Raw genomic sequence first — 20,141 nt, 5'->3', positions numbered from 1 at the left:
AATAAAACTTTAAAAAGGAAAATTCCTATTCTGTTTTCCAAACTCCTTCTCAATAACTGGCAATTAAACCAAAATGCTTGGTACTTTTGTACCGAACTTTTGTATTAAAGCTGGGTGTTATAAAACTCTAGTTCCGATAATAGTTCACCTCTTTATCCAGGATTCTTATATCGATAGTTGGCACTTTGATTTGATATTATTAATTTGTTCATATAAGATTTAAATAATTAATTAGGAAAGGCGCGGATACATTTTCGTTACACACTACATATAGTCCGGCTACTTGTTGTTAAATCTTTTTTCCATTGAAACGCTGGCCGGAGCTTCTTACAAGGGTCGTCGTCGAGATGGAAACGGAATTTGAATGCAAACGGCATATGCGTCTGCTCTTCCCCTGCTTATTCATGACCGTTGACCATATATTTCGACTTTCAAATTTATGAATGAACACAGACGCACGCATACTCGTGTACTTATATGCACGCACCTACATGCAGACAGACAGACAGCAAACAAACACATGTTGCGCCAAGTGCCGGCGCCGGCAGCGGAAGCAGAAGTGCAGACAGGAAAAAGTTTCGGGTATATGTTGTTCAGCATGTGCGCTACTTTCGGTTCAATCTGAATGATTCTTCGTGGATTGGAATGATGCTAAATACATATACACGGTAAGCATTAACCTTTTACGAATATTAATGAAATTAAATTAAATTATAACTCACTATTTCTATAAATTATATACATTATCTATGCTGCTAACTATTCTCCCACATATGCCCTAAAGTTTCTGTTGTAGCGCATGTTAGGTGGGCGTTTTGGCTGGCAGACAGAGGAAGCGGCAAAACTACTTTAAAAATGCACCAACAAGGCAGTGAAATGTAAAATTGACTCGCATTCATTCATTCATGTATTCAATGTTTTGTTTGCTGCGTATGCTTCTTCTACTTCTTGAAAACCACACGCATCACAATAGCGAGGGGGAGAGAGAGAGAAAGAGAGAGGAAGGGAGCACATCTTATCACAACTGCCGCCAATAAGTGGAAGTGGTTTGGGTCAACATTTGTAATAGTTCTCTTTCTACCTCTCCTTCTTGATGTTGTGTGCATCACATCCCCTTTCTTCTCTATGCTGTCTATCTTCCTTACTACCACTGTGTCTGTGCGTGCATTCAAATGACAATTTGAATATGCTCATCATTTCGCTCAACGAAACGTAACCAACGCGTTGCAGCGTGGGAAGGAAGAGGGGATGAGCAGCGCAAGCGATGACGGCGACGTCTGGCCAGGCCGCGCAGACAAGTGGAATTGGCTTTCGGCTCCAGCTGTCCACTTGCCCCGTTCCGCTCGGCTTCCACCCTCCCCTGGCCATAGTGCACACAGACGCATCTGTGATAAAAATAGTATTTTTAGGCGGTCGCATTCATTTAAATGAATTTACGGTTTCGGTTTCGGGTTTTCTATACCTTTTGGATAAGGTATTATGATTTTGAGCAGATGTTCGTAACACAAAAAAGGAAGGAAGTGGAAACACATGGAATTGTATATATGTACATATTTCGTAGCTACCTACCATAGACTCCCTATAGTGCTTCAAATGGATTGTATGTACAATGTACATATTTCTCAAATAAATTTAATCGAAATCGAGCTACCATATCATATAGCTGCCACTGGAATAATAAATCGAGAAGCAAGTCTTTCTAAGAAAAAGATGGTTTTATATACATGCATATGTATGATGACTACATCTCACAGTCACCATGGAAATAACTTGATCTTCTGGGGACTTCACTATATGTAACTTCACTCGCCGCCTCTCTTGTTTCTGTCCCCCTCTACATCATGACTTTCTGTTGGCCATTTGTCTGGCTTCCGTTATGGACCGGACCAAACTTTGAATGGAAAACATAGTCCCTCGAGATTTGATCGCTTTAATTTATCACATTTATTATTATTAACTTTTATTTAATTACAATATGGGTGCATACATTTTGTCTGGCTATACTATACTCCGTACTACCGTGGGCTGATCATAACTCTACAATTTAATATGTATTCAATTTTTGGGTCTCACTTATCTAAGGCCCTTTAAAACGAAGTTTACACATAAATACACATAAAATATTATAGTTCACGTGGGTTTTCCCTTATTCTATTTACATACATAAATACTCGTATAAATTTCTCGGCTAAAAGAGAGAGAGAAAAACTGTGAAGAGATTTGTACAACAATTTGAATATTTAATTTCTCTATGGGATTTATGGGTTTTTAAATGGTCTACTAATGCTACAAAAATTAGCCTAAGGGGTATTATGTTATATATTTTGATAGAATTGAACAGGGTTAGTAGGATCGTTGGCATTTCGGTTGGGGATCTACATTTCTTAGACACACACACAAAAAAAAACACCATCTTAAGTTTAACGACTAGAACAGTGCTGAGATATATTGGAAGAAATACATTTATTTGATCTACGACTTCGAGGATTGTGTTTTACAAATTCTACTAAGTAGCTTCCAGTGCCAATTTCCATTAATGAACGATCACACACACACACACACACGCACACGAACACACCCAAACCCATATTCCAGACATCTGCGAGCACAACTGTACTTTCCAGCATAAAAATCGTTCCAAAAATAAATTCGTCAGACAGTTTCTTCGTTTTTGAGATCGACTTAGACCCAATTAGTGCGCGTCGTTGGCTATAACGCATCGTTGTGACTCTTCGATATGGTCGTTTCAATCTGATCGATCCGTCGAAATGATGGCATATAGCTGGAACTGGCCTGGGTCACAATCGAATTGTTAGAGGAACTCTGAAAGATATTGAATGTACTATATGTGAGAGCTCTGATGAGACCTTAATAGTTCCTTTACAGCTACCTTCTTCTGGCGATAGGAGCGTCCTCGAACGCGCGTGGTATTGCGCCGCACTGGATTCACATGAGTGGACTTCTGGGAGAGACGAACCGAACTGAAAGTGCTGCCCCGATGTCCGCGACGAATCTGCGGCGATGGTGTACCCGTCGCTGGAAGATTAAAAGTTAGGAATGGATTATATGTGGTATGTGAAGTACTTTCGATGAAACATACGTGTTCCGGCTATGGCTGTGCTCCGCTTGCTGGCCTGAAGCATGCCAAAGACCACGGCACTGAAGGAGCCATGATGCGAGGTCTGGCGCTGAAGATTCGGTGTTGGGGCTAGGGGTATGCCCGCTGGCAGGCGGACTGGGGAAATCAGTTGGCTCTCCGTGATGCCCTTGGGATGTACATAAAAGGTGGTCATCATCCCCTTGCCCTTAACATTGATTTCGCCGCGTTTCTAAAGGGAAGGAGAAAAGATACTTCTTTTTAGAAATGAGCAAAGATTAAGTAAGAGTGTCGTACGTACCACACAAGTATAACCCCTAGAGCAGAGTAGTTCCGCTGTGTTGGCTGACACCTGGACACGCCAATTCTCGCCCGTGGAGTCCATGCGCGAGGCCACATTCACTGTGTTCCCCCAGATATCGTAGACGGGCTTCCGGGCACCAATCACACCGCTGACCAGCGGACCACTGCAGATGCCCACGCGCAGCTGGAAGTTGTTGAAGGCATCCCCATTGATCTCCTCCAGCTTCTGTTTCATGGCAAAGGCGAACTCCACCAGGTCACACACGCTATCCTCGGAGGTTTCGCCCCGCGCACGCAGACTCTCGTGATTGAGACCGGCAGCAGCCATGTATGTGGCACCCACTGTCTTGATTTTCTCCACAGAAGCGAAGCGTGGCTCCTCCAGCAATTCATCAAAGTCGCCTACGAGAGAATGGAGAATGGGTGGGGGTGGGGGGAGGATCCCAGATTCCATTAGACAGATGGAAGCGGGGCAACGCATTTAATCAATCAACTCACAGATAATCTCGTTGAGGATGCGTATGCAGGCCTTGCCATTGTCTATGTCCTCGGAGTAAAAGTCCTGGAAGTTCGGTATGGAGGCGAACATAACCCCACATAGATTGTGCATCTTCGAATAAAGCTCGTCCGTATGCTCGTCGGACAGGTAATAGGCAGCCACATGGTCCGGCAAAATGTTCTGAAAGCCGGCAGTTAAATTAATGAGCCACAGACGCCACAGATAGCAATGGGGGGGCATGTTACCTTAATTAATGTGTCATTAAGCGCACGATTAGATTTCATGTTGGTCAGTTCACGCTCCGCTTGTTCCTTCCATATAAAGTCCAGACGTGAGGTGACCTAAGGAATGCGAACGGGAATGAGAGGTGTAAGCATTGGAAACAGTGGGAATCCTCAGCTGATGCTTACCTCCACCAATCGAGCATGGTAGCAGACCATTATGAGGAACGAGATGAGCAGTATCAGCATCTGTACGCCCAGCGGCATGCCTAGCTTGGACAGATCCCCCAGATTGAAGACGTCCCCCGTGCTGAACTTAAGCACAATCAGGGTGGTGTAGAAACCAACCATTCCCAGTGCCATCAGCGCCTTCACCAGATAATAGAGCTTCAGAGCAGTCGCCAGCGACACGAGACAGAGGACCCAGGTGAATACCAGATACTCGGGGTGTGCACACTCCCCCTCGATGTCGTTGGATCTGGGAATACCATAGAGATCCACGTAGCTGAAGTTGTTGAGCGATACACTGTGTCCGTTGCTGGTCAGTGTGTAGGGGCGATGCGACTGTTCGAATTGTTCCAGCGGCGGTGTGAGGTTCAGGGCATTGGCTAGGGTGCTCCGCATCAGCTCTTCTGTGGGGGCATTCGTGATGTTCTCATTCATTAGAGCATCCACAAGGGAGGCTGCCGAGGTGGCCGCTCCGCCACTGCTGGCTGCTGGTGTACTGATGGTGATGTTGTGATGAATGGTCGCCGATAGATACACATTCAGCTTGTACTCCTTCTCCGCCACTGAGGCATTCGAGGAGTAGAGAGCTCGCCGCAGCAGTCGCGAGTGCTCATCTGCAGTGCCAATGTATGTGGAAGAGGGACACAGGACCAGCCCAATGGCACTGAGCATACACATGGAGATGATTACCCCACAGATGAACAGCGTGCGACGCTGCCGCTGATGCACCAATTTGGCAGAGTTTGCCTTCAGGCAACGTGGGAGACCTGCAAATGGTGAGTGGGTGATAGATGATTTAGTAGGGAAAATGGGGTATACTCGTATCTCACCTGGAAACTCTTCGGCCATGACTAGGACACAGCAGAAGGTGAGGATCACTGTGCCCACCGACAGGCAAATAATAAGACGGATGCATCGCGGAATGATGATGACCTGGCAGAGTACCATAAATATCCAAATGACAAACACACAGAGCATGTTGGAGCTAGACAGGAGGACAGAATTACAGGAGCAAAAGCAAAAGCAAGGGCAAAAAGCAAAAATCAATTAGCAACAGTTCATTAATTAAGTGAGCCCAGAACGGGCGGGGCAGGCCCTATTGTTTGCTTTCCATTAGCCTGGAACACCCGTATCCGTGTATACCCATACGCACCGGAACATGTCCTCGCGCAGCTGGCAGAACTTCTGCTCCTGGCATTTGTCTTTGAACTTCAATGTCCAGGGATTCAAGTACTCCCTACGGATTTCCTTATTCGAATTGATTTGTATATTCTGCTCTATGAACTCGTCGATCTATAAGCAGGGATTGAGAGGATAACCAAAGATATAAGGGCTTTTGGTGGGGATATCACGCACCTCCTCATCCAGTACTGTGACGGATACACGATGCTCCTGCTTGGCATCCACGAGTATGGAATCGGCACGGTTGAGGCCCTCTTCGGGACTGTTTAACTATGGAAAGGAAGGGAGATGGTAAAAGATTTAATTCCCATCGAGATGCCGGGAGATGAGTAGCTAGCTCACATTCTTGAACGGAATCTCGGGTATCCAATCCGTGGTGGACTCATCCTCGATAATCAGCCCTTTGCCCTCGATTGCTTCCGCCAGATTCTGGATACTGGCTCCATTCCTGGGCCGCAGCTCCAGCGGTGCGGACATCATCGCCGTGGGGGAGGATACCGTGGACATTCCAGACGGTGGCCCGGTGTTGGCTCCCGTGCCGGCTCCTGCACCGCCATTCCTTAGACGGCGACTGTCCATGGCCACGCCCTCAACCACGTTGGGCAGCGAATTCAGGGATATGTTCTTCTTCTGCTGCTGCTGCAGGAGCTGCGAGGGCTGCTGGGCGGGCACCGCAATGGTGGCCGCATACTCCAGGCTGCGTCCATCGATGCTCGCCCCATCACCGCCCATCGTTGCGGTGCCCCCCCCAATGCTGCCACTGCCGCTGGCTGATATGGACTTGGGCAAGGCGGGTGTCGGAATGGGCGTGGGCGTCGGGGTGGAGGAGCAGGCACATGCTCCCGATGTGGAGGCAGCAGCCACACTCCCCGCCAGGTGGGCGCTGCTGCGCGTGCCAAAGCGACGCTTGGGACTGTGTGAAGGAGCGGAAGGAGCGGAAAGAAGGAGCGGAAAGAAGGAAGGGTGTTAATGCGTTAAGGGTTAACAATTGTCGGGGAGGGGGCGGGGGGTCGAACTTACCGCAGTGGCTCTGTGCGCTTGATGAGAAAGGTCTTGACGTTCAGCATTTTCAGATGATTGTCCCGACTGCCGCCATTGCCAGGCTCCACCTCGTAAGAGTCATTGAGGCACTTGAGCGTCGCCTCCGAGATGTGAACGCGCCTGAAGAGTAGAGCAGAGGAGAGGAGCGATTTCCAAATGTAGTTTGGCCAAAATTAAATTCAAATATTTGCATACGCTTTCTATGAATGTGCGTGGTGATTTCCCCCTCCCTTCCCCCCCTCAGTTCCATCCCCAATTTTCTTTCTATAAAATTGTTCCTTTGTGTTTTCTGTGTGGGCGTGTGCCTCCTCCAATGGACTGTGTGTGTGTGTGCCCCTCATAATTGGGTCTGGTCTTAGGACTGGTTTAGGTTTGGTTTGCTTTGGTTCTTTGCTTCTGCTTCTGCTTCTGGTTACTGGTTACTGCGGCCCAGCCTATAATTACATCAAAGCATTTTGCATTAAATTGAGCTTTTCATTTCGGAGGCTTTTCATTTTCTGTGTTTTTGGCTTGCGGTTGCTCGAATTTCCCTCTGGTTCTGGGTCTCTGGTTTTCCTGTGTGTTTCAATTCTATTATTTGGTTTCTTGTGTCTAAACACGCCATGCTTGCAAAATTGCCTACCAATTGTTCAGAGGAGCCCAGAGAGAAGCCCAGTGAGAGAGGACCCGCAAATTGGCCAATTAAAACTGCAGCCAGCCTAAGATTTGGCCAAGAGAGTAAGTTTTTCAGCTTGCGGTATAGTTTTGTTGGATGAAAATCGTTTGGCTTAGCTTGAGGGAGCCAACAACAATCCTCGAATCAATAAGTTCAAGTTGGGGAAGTTTTGGTAAATAATTTTGATAAAGAAACTGCACTGAGTCCCATGCTAATGAATTCCCTTTATGAAGGACGTGTATGCATGTATGTGTACATATCCATGCCTATTAGACAGATGATATGTGTTTCCCTTCCCTTCACTCCCAATTTCGATGGCAGCTCACACAGATGCTTGGCTTACGGTTGCCGCCTCCGTTCACGTTGCTGTTGCCACCCACGGCAGAACGGCAGAACGGCAGAACGGCAGAACGTGACTGGTTGTACTTACCCGGGTATGCCGCCGGATTCCATGTGATTTGCAATGATAACATCATTAGACCAGACGTCAAAATGCCATTTCTTGTTGCCGAGGACGCCGCACATAACCGAACCGCTGTGTATGCCGATGCGCATGTTTAGGTCCACCTGCAATTGGAAATCAAACGTTGGGTGTTCTTAAAATATGCAGGACCACACCAGACAGTGGGCCCAGCACTTTATTCTCTTCTGTCAGTCAGTCGTTCAGTTTGTCAATCATTTAGTCAGTTGGTCAGTCAAACGGAGGAATGGCGCAGCAATTAAGTCGGCCCGACCAATTATGCGACTGCAGGCTGCATAGTAAATTCCCGAGAAGCGTACTACGAGTGTATGCATGGCATATGCGGGGGGATTCCCCAACGTTTTCTGTGGCCAACCAAGGCCAACAAAAATCAATTAAATTCCTCTGTGTGGCTCTTTGTCGTATGAAATTTTAACTCTCGTTGTCGCATTTTGGCCGCCAGTTTTGCCATTCCGTTGCCTTTTGCTCCGTTGAGATTTGCATACAAATGAATTGTCAACACGTCCACAGCTCGCTCTGCTGTTACTCGTACTGCTCCTCTGCTGGCCAGGGTCGAAGACAGGGCACAGGACTGTGCAACAAAAATACAAATAAACACCAACGCTGCAACCCTCCGAAAGCAACAAAAAAAATTGCTGAAAAAACTGGCGAAAAATGTGTATTCAATTTGTCAAAAAAACGTGCTTAAAAGATATCTGTTGACATTTTCAAACAGTTCCTCGTTTCCTTCTCCCAAGAAAATGTAAATAAATGGCTTTAAGACCGCCCATAGACACTCCATTGGGTTTTCTGGGTCGGTCCTTTCTGGGCCACACTTACGTGAGTGTGCAAGCGCACATCCTTAATGGCCTTTATCATGTGCAGACCAGTTTCCACACTGCACACAGCGTGATCCGGTCGCGTCTTCCAGTTGTCGCTCTCGAACTGCGACACGCAGTAGTAACAATCGCCCAGAAGCTTCACACGCAGGCAGTGATTGTCCTGGGGAGTTGGGAAATTGTTCAATAAAGCAGTCATTGAATGCAGGACATGCAGACAGCACACAGCCCCCCCACACCAAACGGCAGCCAGAACATACCTCCGCTATACGATCGAATCTGGCGAAAAGGTCGTTTAATATCTTCACCAACTGCTGGGCCGATGTCTTGCTGGCCAATTCGGTGAAACCCTGTTTTTTGCAAATGCAAATTTTGGAAATAAACTTTTGAGTTGACTCCTTGCATGGCGTTTACTTACCTTGATGTCGGCAAAGAGTATGCTCACATTATCCATGGGATAGACATACAATTTGTTGAACTGCGTCTCCACCGTGGGATCCGTGCCCTTGTACATTTCGCTGCGTATTTGGTTGTTCACGATGTTCGGGAGGACTTCAAAAGAGGATAGGGATTAATGGGTTTTGAAAACAGAACCCAAAACGTATTATAAACTCAAGGGCCAAACACTCGAAAAGCCCTCTACAGTCCCTAGAGTTGTTACCCAACGCAATAGCGTGGGCTTTGAGATCTATACTGGGCTGTGCTTTATACATATGTATATGTAGGTATGGTTCTTAAGAGGTCGCTAAATATAACTGACCGACAAAATGGAATGTTAAGCGTGTGTTTTGTGTGTTTGAGCCTCCGAATGATTTATGATTCAATACTCACTTGAATCCAAGAGCTTCTGGGTGCGCTGCAACTCCTTTTCGGACTCCTTCTTGTGCTCCATTGCCTTGTGAGTCTCGATGAAGGCCAAACGCTGTCCGCGATCCGTCAGATACTTGGTGTACATCCCGGCCACATTGATGGCCGTATACAGAATGAAATTGGCAAAGATCTGAAACAGAACGCAGTCCGCATTGATGCTGGCCTGCGGAAACACACACACCCACACACACACACACACGGAAATATACAAAAATAGAGAGGACATGAGACTAGGAGGCTCGCAAAACCGTTTTCGGTTGACATTTTTCGCATTTACCTCGCCGTGCTGCAGCTTGATGATGGTGATTACGGCCAGATGGCAGCTGGCCGTGATGGTGCCGCCCACCACGCACCATTTCAGGGGCAACGGCAACATGGCATACGGCACAAAGATGACGAACAGAATGTACCAGACCAGGTACTCGCGATCGGCAAAGCCCACGCCCTGGCCAACGAATCCTGGAAAAGCGGCGACAGAAAAGGTAGATGGTAGATGGTAGATGGTAGATGGTTGTAAAACATAACATTTATGACTCCCGCCGTTTGAGGCCCGAAAAAGGATTAGGCGATTAGGATTTTGACGGCCTGTGCAGGTGACGCATGATTTACGAGCCCCTCAGCGGAGGGATGACCGGCCCACTCACCCTGGATGTTGAAGAGCACCCACGTGCAGACCGCGGCCCAGTGCAAATAATTGTTGGCAAAACATCGCCAGTATCCCAAAAAACAGATGGCCATATTGGCAATTCCACAGCAGATGGACCACGTGATGGCCGTGGCCATTGATTCGTACTGCAAGGGATTTTAATGAAAAGAAAAGGCAGTTCGGCCAAAGGTTTATTTAAGCGTACCGTTCCATCGTCGTTCTCTAGGGGTCCCTGCTGCCGGCGGCGCAGCATCCAGACGAGGGCCAGCACTATCTTCAGCACAAAGTCCACCACATTCACGATGATCAGCGACTTCTGGCGCTGGCGATGGGTGTACGTCAGATAGCTGCGCTCCAGGGAGCTCTGCTTGAAGGAGTTAGTAAGCGAAGGGCAGAGTATGCCCTTGACCACGTTGCCGCTCTTGAAGGCCGAATAGGTCTCGTTGTTCAGCGGCCGTTGGGGTCCACCACCAGCAATGCTGGAGATCGAGGCTCCCGATTCCAGTTCGTGATCTGCAAGAGGAATCGTTTTACATTCCCTTCAAGAGTAACATTATCTTGACAGAGTCCGAACTTCAATTCGAAAAATTGCCTACAGTTGCCACCCATCATCCGATTCGCTGCTTACCAAAATTGCTGTTGCCAAAGATGCTGCAGCTTTCGGTGCGCCGCTTGGGGCCATATGCTCGCTTCGCCTCCACAATCCGTACCGATTGGACCCGGAGTGGGGTCTGCTTGACCATTCCCATGCCCATGGCCCCCTTAAGACCGCCGCCTCCGGCGAGCATGGCCTGTTGCTTCTTGCGCAAATTGGACAAAATTGATGTGGTCGAGGCACGCAGCGAGGGGGGCAGGTCGCCATTGTCATCCGTCTGGGCGCCGTCGCCGGGCAGTCGTGGGATTTTCGACATGTCCGGTGGTGCCACCGATGCCATGGCTGTAGCTAGAGTGGCTATCGTTGTCGTCGTGGGCATTGCTGTTGTGGTGCTGGTGGTGGTGGTGGTTGCATCCTGCTGTTTTTGTTTTAGTTTCGTATTTAATTAGTGGCAAGTGCGTAGGCACATATTGACTTACCTCCAAGGAGGATGTTTCTGCTGCTGCTCCTATGACAGTGGCTGCCACTTGTGCCATTGTAGTGGTCGGGGAAGTGGCTGTGGCTTTAATCTGCTCATCATCTGTGGTTTGCGCTGCGGGATTACTTAGACCCAGACCATCGCCATCGCCATCGCCATCGCCATGGCCGTCGTCGTCATCGTCATCGCCCTCCAGTTTTAGGTCGTCAATTTGTGCCAAGGCAATGGCGCCCTTGTTGGCGGCTCGTCGCAGCACCACCTTGTCCTCCTGCTCCTCTGGATCGGATGGCGCCTTCTTCTCCATCTCCTCCTTGGCGCCGACCGCCTCTTTCTTGTCCCCATCGGCGGCGCGTTGCGTGAGCTCTGGCGGGGCGGAATGTGTCAGAGTTTTGCTCTGTCGGCGCTGTTGAAGGGCGCACAAAGGTGTGGCGCTCAGTTGTCGCAGATGCACTTCATCCGACACCAGCTTGTCGTCGTCCATGTTCGTCTGCTGCTCCTCCTCCGCGCTTCTGCAAGTATAAAGGACGGAGCTGTGCCTTAAATTTCAATTTTCTCTTTGAAGTTCTGTGTCTGCATTCTAATGAAGGAAAACAGTCCCCTTCCCCCTGCCTTCGACATGGGAAATTGTGTGGATTGTAAATTAATTTGCTAAGGTTTGAGGAATGTCTAAGGTCTTGGGCGAATTCCGCCACATACCCTTAAACGTTTCTTTGATTTAATGATAAAAGTGGGAGCATTCAAATGTTTCGGGCTGTGTGCGTCTTTGACACTCTACAACTCTCTTTAATGGCATCATCCAATAAATCTTTGAGTGTTTCTTTTAGTGTTTTCTTCTTTTCTAAAGAACAATCTTTACGAAAGTTAGAAATGACATTCAAATGCATTTGTCTTTGAATCTTTTTTGTATACATTTCCAAAGAGAAAGAGAATTCAATATTCTCTGTTCAATATTCTTTCACACTCTCAGGAGCTGTTGAATAATTTCTTGTTTATTTGTCTGTTGATTTAGCTCTCGTTCCCTCTCTCCCGGTGCGGACACGCGCGTCCTGTCACACCGGATATGGTACGTATGCTTTATGGCAGATTATTTGAACCTTAATTCTCGATGCCGCAGCGGAAATACACAAAATGGCGGTACGGGCTCAGACGACAGCCACGCACTTACGGGAAAATGGCGCACGTTGATGTCGTTGTCATTATTCAAATTAGCATTTAGCCACTCACACACACGGCTGCACACACACACACACAGACACACACGCACGTGCTGGCAGGAACACTCGCACGCATTGCTATGCCAGAATATAGCATACTTCTCAGGGCAGGCAGGAGAGCCTCCAAAAATGGAAAACTAAATTGAAAGTCCAGCAGCAGAAACATGGCCCATAAATCGCAGTGAAACCTTAGAGATGTCGGAATATCTGTACATACATATATACTCGCATATATCACTGCGAGGGCACAACAAATACCGTTTTTATTTTATATATGTTTTAATGCAATTTTGTATAATATTTTAGCATTTTCTAATACAATTTCACTTCATTTGCTTTCGCTTTTGCTCATTAGGCTTCCATTATGTGACAGTTATTATCAAATTGATGTTAAATCTTATCTGCTGGAAAAGAGACGTGAGTTTATTTTGGTATTGTTTTTTGGGTTTTGTGGAGGTTTGCTGCCAGACAGCGTGGATCATATTTAATACATTTGCTATATTCGCTGTGCTGTCCCAATCAATGTGTAGGATCCTATGGCACGCACTCTCCCCAATTCTGCTTTCTCTTTCTCCATCCATCTCTCTCTCTTTCGCTCTCTCTCGCACTCTCTCTCTCTGCCTGTAGTTATCGGGCACCTTTATCTATTCACACTCGAACGTATTATCAGTTATTATTTCGGAATATAAAGAGCAAATGATGCATAATTCTACAAACCTTACAATGTTTTGAATAATGTTTAAATGATGAGAGAAAATCAACATCTGAATTAGTTTTGCTGATGAAATAGTATAGTATGATGCAATTTTTATGGAGTGGAATTTCCCCAACAAATTATTTTCGGAACAATTGGCAACAACAGATCGCCGATCAAGTGAACAGTCTGGTCTGTCGAGATTTTAGCACCTTTAAATGATTCAATCACCCATGCGACATTTAGCAGACGGGAGACGGGATGGAGAGGGATTTATATTTACACACCTGTAAGTTGTAGTCCAATAAAACGATATCACATGCCTGAATCCGAAAAGATCACGTTCCGTTTCATTGATTAACACATTGGCAGCACATCTCCAAACAGCTGGAGCTGGAGCTGGAGCTGGAGCTGGGACTGGATTGGATTTGGTTTGGATTTGGATTGGAGTGGACAATGTACCATGGGCCTTCGGCTTAAGTTTTTCCTATGGGCAGCACTCAGCACTCCGGGTATACTAGGGTGAGTAATAATCCCAAAGATAAACAGAGAATACGACGCACACGAATCCGGTCGAATCGAGTCGAGTTTATCGCCAGCAAAACGGGCTAACGGGCGATGGTGCAAGATAAACTTCTAATATAATTATCACCTATATAAATGTGTTGATAATGGCGCAACAATATTCAAAAAATAAAATCGATAAATCGAGCTGAGGGCCAGGGGACCGGGCATCTCCTTTCCCAACATATTTTCACTTTTCACAAGCGATTCACTCGCACAACTATGCACTTTAAAATGTTTCACTTTGCTGGGGGTTCTCCGTCATCTTTTGATATATTTATGTTGCCGTTTAGACCTACAACCAATGCACATATGTTATGTCTGCTCAACTGGTTTTATTTTCACTTCAGTGCCGCTTTTATTAAATATATTTCGCGTCTTTCCCATTGAAGTGGCATTTGACAACTGAGCTAAACAAAAATTGCCATCGTCTGGATATAATATGATACTCTGGAGCTTCATTTTTGGGGGGTTCGATTCTCTCTGTTCTCTCTATGTATTTCTGCCTCTCTGGGGCGCTAAGTGAAATCAGTTTTGGTCAACATTGTTGCTGATATGGTAATTGACGAGAGTTTGGTTGGTTGACTGGCCTATGATAATGAGAGCGATAACAATGATGACTCTCCCAATGATAATCAGCAATGCAATTGATGGCTATATTTGAGCGGATTTCAATAGGAGAGGATTTTTATGTGCTTGTTCAAAGGGTAAGGATGGGATGGGATGGGACAAAGATAATAGTTAATCTGTTTGAGCTGAATGTATTTAAGTCGGCCTTGTATGAGAATTTTCGCATTAAACGCAGAGAATTTCTTGAAGGACTGCAAAAGTTGCAGCAGGATGGGAGAATGTGATACATCCACTTATTTACAGGCTGATCATAGATATACAGATATATATACATATATCCTTCACACAATATCCCTTCGCGGGGGCACTGGGGGCCTCAGGGGGCCTGATCCGATCCATCTCTTGTTTTACGAAATTTCCTGTCAAGACTTGCCCTGAGATATGAAATGTCAAAGGGATGTCTGCACTGCTGGCTTTTATTTATATAGACATCCGTTGGGGCTTAGTTCCAAGTCGCCAATCAGGCCCGGCCCCCACTTTAGAGCACCAGGGGGACAGGAGCCGGAGGCGGCAGAGTGAGCCCTTTTTATGAGCTTTTGTTGGCTTGTTGAATTTATGGCCATAAGAAACTTGTTAAAGCACATTATTGGGTGTGTAACAAGTGTGTGGCTGTATGCGTGTGTATCCGTATCCGTTTCTGTGGCTGCGACTGCATGTATGTGTATGTGAGTATACGTATCTGTGTCTGTGTCTGTGTCTGTGCCTGTGTCTTTGTTTGGTTTGTGTGTTCTCCGACTTTCGAACCCTGCGCCCGAGTCGGCGACATGAGGGAGGGAGGCAACCAGCTGCTTAGCTAAGTAGATTAAAGTCATATTTACACGTACACGTCTCTCTCGTCCCCGTCCGTCTCCGCGTGTGGTTGTATGTATTTGTTTTTGTGTTTGTGCTCTGCGTTAAGTGGCAGCAATTAACACTTGACATATTTATGCTTAACCCAGAGGGCCCCCAAGCGGGCGGGCGGGCGGTTCGTTTCCCATGCATTATTGTCATGCCCCCAGAAGCAAAAACATCAGCGCTATAACTAACCACTTGCCAAGGCTAAAGCCATCGATATGGTAACCGATGTCTTTGGGCAAGCTGCTTAGTTTATGTGTTAAGCGTTTAAGCCCTTCCAAGTGGTCGTGTCCATGGGCATGGGCATGGGCGTGGCTGTCAGCACAGCTGGCACGATGCGTCGGGCATAAAGGTTGCCAAGGCATGGCTGCTTCTTGGGTGTGTGTGTCAAGTAAATATTTAAAGATAATTAGTAGAAGATTGACGGAAGATGAATGCCAAGGATATGGCTTTGCTACTACACAATTTCTTGATTGGTTAGGGCCATACAAATTAACCCAAAACTATTCCCAAAGGCTGTCCCATAAATTCCATTAAAATAAACAATGATTATGGGATCATTGATAATTAATTGGCGGCACGAGGCCAGGAAGGAGTGCCATCATCAAAACGATAGCAGCAGGTGTCCGCTTAACCTTAAAAGGAGTCCAACAACAAAAACCCAGTCAATGACAGTGCACTACTTACTGGCTATAACCATGAGGATATGATAGCTCTGGTTATGGTCATGTCTATGGCTACTTAATTTCGCTAAGAGTTCGAGCACATAAAATACTCCTCAAGGAGTCCTGTCTCCGCCGCAGGACCCTCTTAATATCACCCAACTTTTGTCTGTGTGCGAGTGTGCCGTGTCTGTTGGATTTGGGTTAATGTTGTACACTGGTCAACATGGGTGTGCAATTGACAGAGACGGACACAGACGGACAGACGGAGAGAAAGAGAAAGACCGCGCAACAAAGCAGAAAATACAAAAAAAAATAAAAAGACTAAATTACTGAGCGGCTCAGCACGGCTCTGCGGAGTAAAAAAATCCATCAAAAAAAAAAAAGATAAAGTGTCGAGAATGGTGTCTCGTAGCGTACCATTATGAGCGTAGTATGGGATAAAGGATCAATCAGAATGGAATGGAATAAAACTTTCGACTCTTAAAAATAAAATTACTTTCATAATTTTCTTGTGCTCCAGCTCGTGCTCGGCCTTGTCACGGATTATTATGCACGAAATTCGCTTACGCTGGACTCTCGTCTTTGATGTCCTTTTCTCGATCTCTTGCTGCTGGGCGCAAAAAGGACTTGCGGCTCCAATCAAAGCGTTTTATTTGACGGCTGCTTCTGATTTGGGTAAACACATCACATGACGGGGGTTTCGTCGGTAGGGGTGGGACGAGCAATCAGAGTCTCTGTGGCAAAGACGAGTCCCAAAAGGCAAAAAGGCAATAAGCCGTATAAGTGGCCACTTTTTAAAGCAGCAATCAAGTTACCAAGTATTTGCCAGACAGCCGGTCAGCCGGTCAGCCGGCCAGCCACCATCGTATTTGAATGCCATTAAAATTGACAAATTGTTCGCCCGGACCCAGGACTCGAACCACAAATCCTCCTCCTGATATTGTACTCCGAGAACATTTCACATTTACCAGGGAAATCTTAAGATGAAGTGAGATTGGGCATTGGGATGGGGATGGCAAAATGTATTCCCCATAAAAGTTCCCAGGACATGGCTATTTATGTTTACGGTGAACTAATTAGCTTCCCTGCTGCATAGACGTTCTTTCGGGGTGCAGCAAAAGTTTCTCCCATTAAAAGTCGCGCAACGTCTGTTGGCAACCACCCCAACCTCCCCCCTCCCCCCTAGCCACAGCCCTTGCCAATGCCCCTGCAATAGCTTCATTATTGATGTACCACTGACGAGGGTATTGCGAATGTGATAACAACAACAGGCGCGACGAAGGGGCTATATTCGTGTGAATTTTATCGTAAAAGATACTTATTTAGTCGTAAGAATATATTGATGAAACTTTTCTTCGAAGTTTTCACAGAATTCAAGCGATGTCATAGAAATGATCGTTTTTTAAGGGTATCTACAGGTTCGGACCCCGAGAGTAGAATTTCTCTTTTCACTTGTCATTAAAATTCACATTTTATGGCCTGGTGTTCTCCTATGCGGAGATCCGCTTGGCTTTTACCTAGTTTTGTTTTCGCTTTTGTTGGGGGCTCCATCTCTCTCCCTGTCTCTGATTTTGTCGCTTGTTGTTTACTTGAAGTAAAAGATTTGCATAGAAAAAGAAATTTGCATAACATTAAACAGACATTTCAAGTCTTTGCTGACATATACAGCTGCTGGCTGCTCCTTGGAAACCCCCATTGAGATGCATAAACGGTTCGACCAGGAGGGAAAGGGTGCTGCTAAAATTATATTACATTTATGGTCAGAAAGTCAAGGTTTTGGGTTGTCGGAAGAGCAGGCTTTCAAAGAAATTATAGCTGTTTGATAGCCAGTGTTGAAATTTAATTGGAATGTAATTCATCTAATGACTCAATGATTCAACATGTTTTAACATTGAAGAGTTCTGGCACCCACATGGAGCCACCAACCTACCTACAAGTTGATTGTCTGTGCATTATTATGTAATTGAAAATGCATAATTCGATTAAATCACGGTCGAGCAGCACAATCCTTTGCAGCCTCCCTACACACCGAGCTCTTTAAATCGTTTTAATACTTGGTACTCGTGGAAAGCAAGGATATATTGTGTGTGCTGAAGTGTATGTAACAGGCGAAAGGATGCGTTTGCGACTTCATACTTAAAGCAGCATCAGTAGCGTGATCACTACCGCCGGAAATCAAGAAAAGAAACGTTCTGAGCCTCTGCTTTGACTTATTCTGGGAGGAGTTTTCAAGTTAGTTCCCAAAATATTGGGTATGTCATAGTCGTCATGCCACCAATCGCACTATAACCTATTTTTTATTGTTGCAAAGTGGATTGGCAGAGAGCACGTGGCGTATACACAATTCCAGAGGCCACTCGCATAGCCAACTTTTAGTTGCCCTTTAAATGGCCCGCAAATATAGAGCATCTAAGTGGTTTTTCTTGCAAGTTTCTGCTGCTGCAATTCCGATGCCTTTTAAGGGATTGCGTGAGTCCTTTAAGCGGGTCCATTGGTCTCCGCGGGAATCAAATCAAGTGGCCAGGACTTGGTGTCGACTCGCAGATGGGTAGGGAAATGGAGACAGCAGCTTTGTCAGACGCGTCGTCTGTTGCCATTTATAGAGAATAATTGAAATATGAGATTGACATTGAATAGCTGCCGCCTTTGTACTGGCTGTTGTTGGTGTTTGCCGCCTCTTGTTGCCTGTTGGCTTTTCATGTGCCACAAATGGCTTTGTGCTCGAATACACATTTTCCGACGGGGAGGAGTCGGAGTCCCATTCAATTGATTATTTTAAATATGCGAGTATATACAAAATACCGAAGGTCTCTTTAACATAGTATCTCCTCTATTTAGTCTGGAAGTGAATTTCATCAGAGTTTGTCCTAATCAAAAAGTTTCCAGAATGCATCCGTAGAGATCCGTTCAATCCACAACATTGTGCCACACACTTAACCAAACTGTCAGCACTCACCTGAGGCAAATGCGCTCCTCTTCCTCCTCCAGTTCGACACTCATTGTGCGTCTATTCGGATGCTCGAGGTTTCACCTTTCCTCCACCTCCCTGCTGTTGGCGTTCCTCGTCAAGTGGGAGTTTTAACTGCCAGCGACAGAGGCAGCGACAGAATCCTTGAGGTTGACAGGAGGTTTTCACTCCTCCTGCTCGACGGGCTTTAAGCCGCCTTAAAGCGTTTTTAAGCTGTTGTCAATTTGCCTAATGCTGCCACAAAACGGGACAAGAGGCAGGGTCCATTGGCGACAAATGTATGTGGCATGGCGCCGACGTTCAGGGAAGCCAGTGCCAATCCAATCCGAAATCTGTAAACAGATAAGCAACAAATCGCATTAAGCATTCTCAATGAAGCTCAAGACTCTTTTCTTAAATTTCATGCAAAGAATAAAGAGTATCCCCTGCCACTGCCACAACCGCTTGGGTAGTCTGCCTCTCCGTCTCCGTCTCCGTCTCCGTGCCAGCCATTCACATTTAACAATGGCAGTATATAATTTAATAAATAGTTGCAGTTGACAGATTTCAAGTGGATATGGCTGCGACGGGGCTAGGGCAAGGACGAGGACAAGGGGCAAGTGGGGGGCACTACACGTCAGGCAATGGCTCTATAGAGCTGTAGCATATAGTATAGTACCTATAGAGATGGTGACAATTGCGAAAGTGTGAACAAGAAGGTGGCATAAAAAACAAGCGAAAAAGAAACAAAAGCAATAGAGAGAAAAACTAGTTATGAAGCGATGGTTGGATACTCTTTCTAATTAATCTTCGTGGCAGATTGAAGCGGCGATATTGTAGATACATTGATGCTATAACTCCCATTCATATTTATAGATTCCGAATTGTAGATCTTCCACTTCGAATCTGTGCTTTTTCCATAGACCCTGCCAAATCAAAATTCAGAACTCGAATGCCCAAAATCAGAACAAACAAACTGAGCCTGGCAAAATCTGTATACATATGTACATATGTATGTACATATATGTAGTATATATAGTATGTGTTACTTTGCCATTTAAACTGTCGCCCGCTCTGTTTTGGGGGTGAGTGTCTGTTGTGGCTCCCTCCCACTCCCACTTCCACTACTACTCGTCCCACAGCAACCACTAGAAATGTCAAATGTTTTTGCTCAACATGTGCGCCCCACAAAAAGAGGCACCATCAGCAGCAGCAGAAGGAGGATGGACCATTCAGAGGCTGCTTTTTATGTGCTGCCCTTTGGCAATGCCATTGCCATTACGAGTGGCACCAGTAGCAGTAGCGCTACTAGCACCCACATGGCGCAACATGCAACATCAAGTCAAATTCAATCAGGGACTGCAACTGGATGGCCACTTGGCCATGCTGTCTGCGGTTCGCTGCCTGCCCCGCAATTGGATGAAGCGAAGGCGAACACGGGGCTGGGCTGGTTATTATTGAGCCGTAAAACACAATTTA

General features: G+C 46.1%; 1 protein-coding gene across 3 annotated transcripts; it reads right to left on the bottom strand.

Annotated features, from left to right (window-relative positions):
* Window positions 1-1,943: 1,943 nt before the first annotated feature.
* LOC108152936 (adenylyl cyclase 78C) lies at window positions 1,944-18,863 on the bottom strand. Of its 3 annotated transcripts, none has more exons than XM_017282629.2 (23): window positions 18,672-18,863; window positions 11,116-11,623; window positions 10,670-11,054; window positions 10,247-10,554; window positions 10,040-10,187; window positions 9,673-9,854; window positions 9,357-9,558; window positions 8,944-9,077; window positions 8,786-8,875; window positions 8,527-8,688; window positions 7,657-7,793; window positions 6,551-6,691; window positions 5,873-6,443; window positions 5,705-5,800; window positions 5,502-5,641; window positions 5,179-5,333; window positions 4,310-5,115; window positions 4,145-4,240; window positions 3,899-4,079; window positions 3,399-3,802; window positions 3,101-3,329; window positions 2,891-3,036; window positions 1,944-2,823 (listed from the first exon to the last, which is right to left on the bottom strand). In XM_017282629.2, exons 1-23 carry the CDS (start codon window positions 18,713-18,715, stop codon window positions 2,710-2,712), a joined length of 5,379 nt encoding a protein of 1,792 aa, XP_017138118.1. In that variant the 5' UTR covers window positions 18,716-18,863; the 3' UTR covers window positions 1,944-2,709. The 3 variants fall into 3 exon arrangements, with proteins under 3 accessions (XP_017138118.1, XP_017138119.1, XP_017138120.1); XM_017282630.2 differs by having other exon boundaries at window positions 10,670-11,051; XM_017282631.2 differs by lacking the exon at window positions 18,672-18,863 and adding an exon at window positions 13,310-13,957.
* Window positions 18,864-20,141: the final 1,278 nt, after the last annotated feature.

Source organism: Drosophila miranda, chromosome XR, assembly GCF_003369915.1.
Source record: "Drosophila miranda strain MSH22 chromosome XR, D.miranda_PacBio2.1, whole genome shotgun sequence".
In the NCBI taxonomy this organism is placed as follows: domain Eukaryota; kingdom Metazoa; phylum Arthropoda; class Insecta; order Diptera; family Drosophilidae; genus Drosophila; species Drosophila miranda.
Note: the sequence above shows the minus strand (reverse complement) of the source record. Positions and strands in the feature narration are given on the sequence as shown.

Coding starts and splice junctions, on each gene's coding strand:
- LOC108152936 (XM_017282629.2), bottom strand. CDS start 18,715: ATGAGTGTCGAACTGGAGGAGGAAGAGGAGCGCATTTGCCTCAG. Junction 9,855..10,039: donor GGTGCTCTTCAACATCCAGG/GTGAGTGGGCCG, acceptor CCGCTTTTCCAG/GATTCGTTGGCCAGGGCGTG. Junction 2,824..2,890: donor GCTCCTATCGCCAGAAGAAG/GTAGCTGTAAAG, acceptor AATATCTTTCAG/AGTTCCTCTAACAATTCGAT.